A 9,574-nucleotide genomic window follows, 5' to 3' on the forward strand; every position below is an offset into this window, starting at 1 on the left:
GCACACCCCACCTAATATTTTGAAAGTGTACAGTGTTTTGGGTACAAATAGGTTAAAATTTTGCATGCTTTGTGCGCACTGGCCCATCAAATTGCAAAATACATCTTTATTTGGGGCTAAAATAGTCTGAAAATGCATGAGCAAAACTATAATGCTTCCACCGCCAGTATTTCTATCATACTATTACCTATTCAGAAATACTGTAGGCACATTTTGAGATTTAAGTGCACATTAAAATAATATACTTATCAATAAATGGTCCTTGAAACAGGTTTGAAAATCTACAGGCCCTCACCTATTTTTACAGGGAGAGTGATAGAATTGAATACCTGAGTGGAAGAAGGGCCCAAATCCAATTTTTTACAAAAATGAGTTAGACCCAGCATTTTATTGCCAGCAGACTATTCTTCCTTGTGTGTGAAAGATTTGCCAAAATCCACTTTCTAAATAGTCTTCCACGTACACTTAATCATGGTTTTCATGGAAGAAAGGCCCAATTCCATGAAGTTACGCCCTTCTTCCACAAATATTGGGTTAAAGAGGAATTTTGTTCATCCATGAAATCTGCTGTTCATTACAATAAACTTTATTGCTAACATAATTTATTACATGCTTCTACTTGTGCAATTAATGGATAATTATCATATTTCTGTAGCTATTTATAACACATCTGCTTACGGAACTGAGCCTTGCAGTATATTAGTGGAAGAAGGGCCCAACTCCAGCTTGTATTAAGACCTGCACTGTTGCCATGGAAACATCATATATAATTTCGAATGTGTGTAATATTGTATGTTCATGTATTAAAGGTCCCCTGCAGAAGAAAACATTCTGTCTATAAAAGTAAACTTTTCCTAATATTAAGTTTTTCTTAATATCTCAAAAACAGTTTTGATGGAGTTGGGCCCTTCTTCAACTCAGGTATTCAATTGTAACATTGTCTATGTTTCTTTCCTTTCCCATTTCAAATTTAATAACACACTTAAAAAGCGAAATGTTTCACATTTCTAATAAAACTGACATCAGACTTGAGGCTGCAACCCGGGGGAAGCAATTTGTTGGAAACCATCCATGGCATCTTCTACTGATAGTTTTGCACTAAACTATTCTATTTTCTTTTCAGATTTTAAAGACTCTTCTCTTTTCTTCTCCTCTCGGGGCAATCTTAACCCTACTACCTAATTCTAATCCTAAACTGTAATGATGACAGTCCGAAATCTGATGTCTTTTGTCAATCCTACAGATTAGTGTGTCAGGCACAATGTCTAATTTGGTATTATAGAGTCATCAGTGCCCAACCAGGGACCCCAAATGCTATAGGGTCAACATGGATAGAGTGATTATAGTCAGTACCTGAAGCATTAGTAGAATTAGTATCAGCTACAGCTTCTAATTGTTCAGAATTTGAGTTGTCTGAGAGCATTGGTGCTTCAACATCATCATCTTGGCTGTTACCTGTTGACAAATTGAAATAATTACATTTAATACAGAAATCATAAACAATAGAAGAATGTGTAATAAGGTAGTTGCAAACTTTACATTTATGACATACTGTTTCAATATTACAATCTAAAAAGGCACAGAAAAACAGTACCATACAAAAATGTTCAAAAGTACACAATTGTCTGCAGCAACATGGTACATGTAATTGATATTTACCCCCACATTGGAAATCATCATTTCCCAGGATAATAGCAGATCAGACCACAGCCAGAAGGTAACATGAGTAGGTTTATTTCACCTCTTGCAAATATGGGCTAACTTTCCCCTGGGCCATCCAATATACCATGAATTACATTGTAGTAGGACTACAGCTGGTATCTACTGGTCAGTTTATACTCTCACTTCCACATCTGTTTCTTCAAAGTGTGGCTTTAAGGTTAACAATTTGCATTCCAAAAATTTGGCATATGTGAAGGGGAGCAATGGTTTTTAAATGATGGAAGTTTTTTTGGCACATTGAAGGATTGCAAGCAATTTTTGGCAGCCTACTAGGGTACACATATTTATTACACAGCCTCTGTATGAAGCATATAATGTCTATGCATACACTATCATACCAGGGATGTGGGACTCACATCCCTGATCATACTAACCTGATATTTGGGCATCACCTTGCACAGCATGTGGTTCAGTAATAGGACAGGCAATGGTTATGGATGATTCTGATGGAGATGGTGAAATCAGAGGATCAACCACTTCTTCTTCAGCTAAATCACCTGAAAACGAAATACAGTATTAACCCCAATTGCATTTTAAAATTGATTTGAAAAATTCCAGACACACAGGCACTGCAAAGACTTGATTTACAATTTTCCACCTAAAAGTTTAAAGGGGTTATTTTATCTTTGAACAAGTTAATTTTTGTAAATAAATGTTACTTGAGTCATGCCTGATTGGAGATAAACTCACAAAGCTTCAACAAATTAAAAATTCAGCAGCTAGACTGTTTCTTGTACTCGCTCCTATGATCACATCACTCCTGTGCTTTGCACACTTCACTGGCTATCTGTTAAAAGTATCCTATCATGTATAGAATTTTTCTATCAACTTATAAATGTCTTCTTGGACTTGCTCCAGATTACCTTGCTGACTTGATTCAAGAATACAAACCATCTTGTAGCCTACGCTCATCCTCAAAACTAAATCTTGTTTCAACATTGGTTTCTAGTACTTCTTATGGACACTGATCTTTTCACCATGCTACTTCTGAACTTTGGAACTTACCTCACAATTAAGCCTCTAAAACTATTGAACAATTTAAATCTTCTTTGAAACCACTGATATGTATATACTCTGCCATTTTGTATTGTACTCTGCCATGTTTTAATGTTTTGTACAGTCATGTTATTTTGTCCGTTTTCTGTTTTTTGCATTTTGCCTTCTTTGTTAAGCGCATGGGACTTTGGTGTAAAGTGCTATGAAAGAATTGTTGTATTATTATTACGATGGCTGTGGGAACTTACAAATGTATTGTCCACCTCTCATACATAAAACAGATTGCTAAGTGATCCTTCAGATGGCCCACAAATAGCGAGGTAAATACAGCTACACACCCTTGTATGACTTGTATTGGAATCCAGCTTTTTCTGGCACTTACCATTAGATGGGGATGTGGCATGTCTCCTCTTCTTCCAATATCTTGGACACATTATTCCTACAGCTACTACACCAGCTAATTGAAGGACAACTCCAATGACTGTTCCTAAAAATGTGTAAATTCAGAATCCAAACCACATAAAATGTTTGTAAGTGATCAAATAAGGGAATTGTCACAAGCTAGCTCAATTCTCTCATTTATTACAGTTTAACTACTCTGAAATAAAGTTTGTGGCAATAACATTTGCAATAATTTGTGGGTGACACCAGTGGACTTACCAATTGTTCTAGACAAGGCGGTTCTCGAACCACGAGTCTCGCCTGCTTTCGCAACCGCCTGCTTTTGTGATTACTTTTGGTAGAGGTAAATGAATTTGGCGGTTATCGGCTAGGCACGATTATCTGGCTGATGGTGACTGTGCCCACCAAGTTTCATGCCCATGCAACAGTTTTTACTAATTTGACCCCTGGTGACCCTGAAATGACCTTCCAAAACTTTGGCTCTAAATGTTGACTGTATCCACTAAGTTTCATACCCACACGACAGTTTTACTAATTTGACCTCAGATGACCCCTGGTGGCCTCGAAATGATCTTCCAAAATTTGGCTTTAAATGTTGACTGTACCCACCAAGTTTCATGCCCATCGACAGTTTTTACTAATTTGACCTCAGATGACCCCTGGTGACCTCGAAATGACCTTCCAAAAATTTGGCTTTAAATGTTGACTGTACCCACCAAGTTTCATGCACATCCGATAGTTTTTACTAATTTGACCTCAGATGACCCTGGTGACCTCGAAATGACCTTCCAAAATTTGGCTTTAAATGTTGACTGTACCCACCAAGTTTCATGCCCATCCGACAGTTTTTACTAATTTGACCTCAGATGACCCCTGGTGACCTTGAAATGACCTTCAAAAATTTGGCTTGAAATGTTGACTGTACCTACCAAGTTTCATGCCCATACGACAGTTTTTACTAATTTGACCTCAGATGACCTCTAGAGGTCCTCAGTGACCTTGACCCACTAACCAATACAAACCGGTTTTGTCTCGGGTCAAGATGCACCCACCCACCAAGTTTGAGAAACGTGCGACTCCTAGTCTCCGAGAAAATAGGCGAAAACCAAAACTTTAATCAAATTTGTCACACACGCACCCCCACACACACGCACACACATACATACGGAAAAGTGATTATATAGTCTCCTGCCTTATCAGGCGAGACAAAAAATAAAGAACTAATTTTTTGGAATGTAAAAAAAAATCCGTTTTGCAACACAAAACATAGCTCAATTCTAATCCTTTAATAGTTCAACCTAACTTGGAATAATAGTTGAAATTCCATATTCCTCCATTTTTAGTGACAAAAATATGCATTTTTGGGTGTTTTTAATGTTAGAATAAGCATCCCTACAAAGACTTCAGTCTACACATTGTAGAATTTTGGATAAAGGTGCTTCTATTTTCATTTATAGCCTATTAATAAAATAAAGCTATTTTAGACTGCACATAAAACTTTGAATGCTTAGGCTTGTGCCAAGTCTGTGGTGAATTTTGTGACTGCTATTGTAAACTAGAATTACACGGTTCGTAATTAAGGTGGCCCCCACCACAAAGGTTGGAAAATATAAAGAATACTATCACAAGACCAAGACCAAAATATGCAAATGAACTCATGAAATATTCATAAATATGCAAATAAAATGACACAAAACTATTCAGCACATGAGGCCAGTCACCATATCCTATCACCGTACCAAGTTTGATATAAAATTGGATGGATTGAGTGTGATACCTGAATTTATCGGTCGAGCTAGAGTTTTCAAATATGATATTTGAAAACTCTAGCGAGATCGATAAATTCAGGTATCATGCGAAAGTATCCGTCCAATTTTATCATTATTAGCCGACCCAGTGCTTGGCATGCGAGGGGTCTCGGGTTCGAATCCCACCCAGAGCAAACAACTTCTTTCTTTTCTCTCTTTATTCCTTCCTTCTTTCCCTTCCCGTCACCAAAAAGCCCAATGCGGGTTAGGGTTAATACTTGATAATATAAACACATTACTTACCAGCAATGGCTGCTGGAGTCCAAACCCAGGATGAGCCGGGATCTGTTGTAGCTGTAGTAGCTGCCCCTATTGGAGCGTGTGCCGGTGTGCCTGTAGTTGACTGCGTGGTTAACGGTCTGGTTGTGGGCATAAATACAGGGGTGCTTGTAGTCGATTGTGTGGTTAACAATATGGTTGTGGGCATTATTGTAGGGGTGTATGTAGGTGTAGGGGACTTCTCTGCAACGATAAGAACATGTTTTAGAATGTGTTTATTAGAGGTCAATGACTGCACATCTGTTGTGTTGAAGGTATTGTGAAAAATCTTAACATTTTGCTTTTAGTATCACCTCAAAGGATATTCTGAGGTACAAGCAATATGTTTAGATTTTTCACAATTGCACATTGTATTCATATAAACAAATAAATAAGCCTGGTTGGTCTCATTTGAGTGGAAAGTTTTCCATTTTTCTAACAGGTCATAATTCCATTAAAAAACCCCATAAAATTCACCAATTCTTGGCTCGTAAATACACAAAATGGTGCCATGGCAGATGTTAAGTATCAGAGAGCCAAAGGCAAAAAATAGTTAATTTGCTTTTAAGAGTACTATGGGCCTAAAGGCAAATAAAATGAATATAGGAATTGAGGAAAATATCAATGAGATGGGGTTTGCCAATATTTTAGGTGGAGATAAGATTAATTTTGCACAATTGCAGATGTGGACTACATGGTGCTATACAAATAGATAGAAATTACCACATTCCAATATGTGGAGTGAAGAAACATCATCAAATATCCTTGACACAAAACAGAAAGGGCATGTTTTGAAACATACAAAGCACATTCAGCTGTTAATATTTTGACTTACCAGTTGTTAAGCCATGTAACGTGCACCATTTATTTGGAGGCGTTCCTTCCGGAGGGTCTCTAGTACCATCCGTCCCGCAATCTGAGAATGTAGCATATTTACTACACTCCTTGTTCTTGTTAAAACATTCAGATTTATAGTTCCCGTTTATTATTTGCTGGTCCGTCGTGTAACAACAGTCTTTGCAACAGCAGCAGGTCCATTCAAAATATTTATACTGTCTGCAGCAAGGAGATGAAAATGTTACAAATATTAATTGAAATAGTTCACATGTGGGTCAAAAGCTCTTAAAACATGTTTTTTATGATCTACAATTTATATACATTACATGTAGTTAACATTATGATATGATGACCCTAGTTTTCCCCAAAACAGTTGTTTGCAATATTAATGTTTGTGCTCCAGACAGACAAAATCAGAACCATTTTTTACTGTACAAAAGAATACGTACCTAATTTGGGAAATTTTTGAAAAAAAAATCACACATTTTTCAATAAAGCTAATCATGCAGGTTATATCCATGATCTTAAAAAATATAACTAAAACCAGGTGTTTGGAAATCTAGCATAGAACAACATACTGGAACATTTAAACATTAACTTCAATTTATATATAACAAGGACAGAATAAGAGTTTTGTTATTGACTAATTCTGTAAAACTTCATATTGGGCAGGTGGATAAGATTCAAACAGTTCATGCTATGTAGTTTATGTAGTGATATTAGGGTGATATACTATGTCCATGAAAAATTGGGTGACTTTTTGATGATCTGACCTGCAATTTGGCAACCTTGTGTGTGAGTGTGGGGGTGGAAGCCTGAGCTGGTGAAAGGAATCCAAACTTCACCAATGTACAATAATTGTGAACAGAGAACCTGGGGGGCCACTCAAATATAATGATGTAAGCATGCATGACCAAAAAACATGTGAAAAGGGGTGTTTTTTCTTGGTTGAGCCTGTTACGTGTGTGACGCGGTAAGGAGGCAAAAAACAGTGATTTTCATAAAAAGGGGTAGTTTTAAAATCGTTTGTAATGCATTTAGGGTACCATTTAAGATTTTAATCCGCTTTTCAAATCTGCTGAAACTCCGATTCCGAAAAAGTTTATTCCAGTGCTGGAATTCCCCGTTCATAGAAATGTTTACAGCATACTCCAAACCTAGAGTGTCACTATGTTATGCAAATATATTTCATGACGTGTTACATGTGATTTAACCATGGCCTCATACTTCTATGTAAAATACCATTTAGATTAAAAAACATGCATATTAATTAATGACGTCATATAAATGTTGCTTGAATTATGATGGGTATATAGTTCAGTGGATAGACAGGGAGACGAAAATATCATGTATTTCAAAAAGATTTTCAGGACTTTCAGGATATATTCCTCACATTATTTACTACTCCTGCTGGTAGATTTGTGAGTTTCCCCTTCTCTGGATTACTTTAGGAAATTATATTTGCGGTAGAAAGCATGAAAAGGGCACACGATACCGGGACACGATAATCAACTTTAGGTGCCGAATTCGGAATCAAAAACGATGTGAATACTGCTTAACGTTGCCTCTGGATAAATTACGGTGTATATTGGTATTTAATTTCTCACAAAACTACTTTACGAGAATCCAATCAGATTCATGTAACAATCTACGAATCTGAAGGCCTCATGGTACACTCTGAATTCATTGTGTCATTATTTATATGTATGTAAAGGGGGGTATATCCGGGAGGGGTAGACTTTTAGTGTTCAATGACAAGTTAGTAGGCATACAAAAAATTGTTCAAGTTGTCAAAATCCATCAAAATTTAGACAAAAACTTGTTTAGGGGTCACAATTAAATAAATAAATAAATAAATAATTAGACAAAAACTTGTTTAGGGGGTTAACATTTGGGGGGAAAGCGTACTAAAAACTTGCTTAGGGGGTTATTTTGCTCACAGAGGAAAACTTGTTTAGGGGGTGTTCGAAAAAAATTTGGTCACGCATGCATACACTCTCATATTTAAGTGGCCCCCAGGCAGAGAACCAGTTAAATTATATGAAGACTTTAAAAAATAGAAGGTCTATAGACTAAGTGTTTTTATTCCGTTGATAAATCATGAACAATGATTTATCAAATTACTCTCTAGTTTGAAGCATGATATATACGAATGGATATTATTCATACACGTACCTAGTGGTAGATAAAACTGTAGCACTGATTTGGTGTTACATACAGTAGTTTTGCGCTCCCCAGAAACGTTCAGTGAATAGTGTTGACGTTAAATCTTGAACTATTTTATCTACCAAAGGTATGTGTATGAATAATATCCATTCACTGAAGTTGAACCCCAGGGAGTTGAACTCTTTAATCATAAATTCATGATCTTTGGGGAAAAGCATGTTTTAAGTTATTATTGTAATAATTCTCTATTTTATGGTAATAATATAACCCTATCGAAAGAGTAGATAAGTTTTGGCTATAACATTACATCCACTATTATCATGGAGTAAGCATATTGATTACATTTCTTCAATTGTTTCAAAAAGTATTGGTGTAATTTGTAGAGTTAACTTTTATGCTTTGATCTACACGTACCACATTTCAACTAATGCTGTACATCCTGGTTGGTCTAATACTGCAATGTTGAATATTCAAATTCTCCAAAGTAAGATTGATTCTGTTCTGTTGTGATGTACTGTTATGATATCAGAACCACAATTGTTGTGTAATTCCAACTTGGCAAATCAAACCAGGGAAATGTACTTTTTGGAATAACCTATCAACTGATGTCAGATGTAACCTTTCAATTAATATTGAGCATACATACTTTTTAATCCACTGTAATCAAGTAATGATCTATTTAAGTTTGTTTCAATTATTATTTTTAATGATGACTATTATTATATTCACTGTTTATAGATTTTGTTTATGTTTTTATCAGGGTTTCATGGGAGACCAGTATACTGAACTGAATAACCCTGAATAAATTTACTAACACTACTTTTACTAACACTATTTATTTACTACTTCCATATATTGAAATTTAACTTACAAATGCATACACATGTTGGGGTCACATGATGACGTCTGAACAGCTCCTCTTGCTGTCCTCTTCTTACTGGAATCAGCATAAATATTATGTAGATGGCCTGCAACTTGGTTCTGGAGAAACTGTTTGATAAGATCACATAATAGAGCACATGAACACAAAGTGAATGGAACACTGTAAGCCCCCAAGATATTTTGGTATATTCCAAAAACTACTTGATCAGACTGATTAGCTAGATATCAAGGAAGCTGGATTCTTTCTTACCTTTAATCATTTTCACCAATAAATAAAGCCATCTACTTGATGTGTATGTCTTTAAAAAGGCCATAGAAATGCCTATGTTGAAAAGTGCTTGTTAATGCATGAATATATTTCTCACTGAACCATAAAACATGTTTCGAATGTTTTATTTTAAGTTGTTTTAACAAAAAACAGAAACATTAAAAACATGAAAATGTTTCTTTTTGTTTAATTTACTTAAAGTGAAAAAGCTTGACACAAAAAGTGATTCATAAAA

General features: G+C 35.8%; 1 protein-coding gene across 1 annotated transcript in view; it reads right to left on the reverse strand.

Annotated features, from left to right (window-relative positions):
• LOC140160204 (uncharacterized) overlaps positions 1 to 9,180 on the reverse strand; it is a 29,131-nt gene extending 19,951 nt beyond the window's left edge. The window contains exons 1-6 of the mRNA XM_072183482.1: positions 9,061 to 9,180; positions 6,022 to 6,242; positions 5,172 to 5,390; positions 3,101 to 3,205; positions 2,097 to 2,219; positions 1,354 to 1,455 (exon numbers count right to left, since the gene is read on the reverse strand). Of these exons, the coding sequence (XP_072039583.1) occupies positions 1,354 to 1,455; positions 2,097 to 2,219; positions 3,101 to 3,205; positions 5,172 to 5,390; positions 6,022 to 6,242; positions 9,061 to 9,074 (784 nt within the window). The 5' untranslated portion in view covers positions 9,075 to 9,180. The remainder of the gene's footprint in view (positions 1 to 1,353; positions 1,456 to 2,096; positions 2,220 to 3,100; positions 3,206 to 5,171; positions 5,391 to 6,021; positions 6,243 to 9,060) is intronic.
• Between the last annotated feature and the right edge of the window lie 394 nt (positions 9,181 to 9,574).

The sequence above is a fragment of the Amphiura filiformis genome, chromosome 9 (genome assembly GCF_039555335.1).
Source record: "Amphiura filiformis chromosome 9, Afil_fr2py, whole genome shotgun sequence".
NCBI classification, from domain to species: Eukaryota; Metazoa; Echinodermata; class Ophiuroidea; order Amphilepidida; family Amphiuridae; genus Amphiura; species Amphiura filiformis.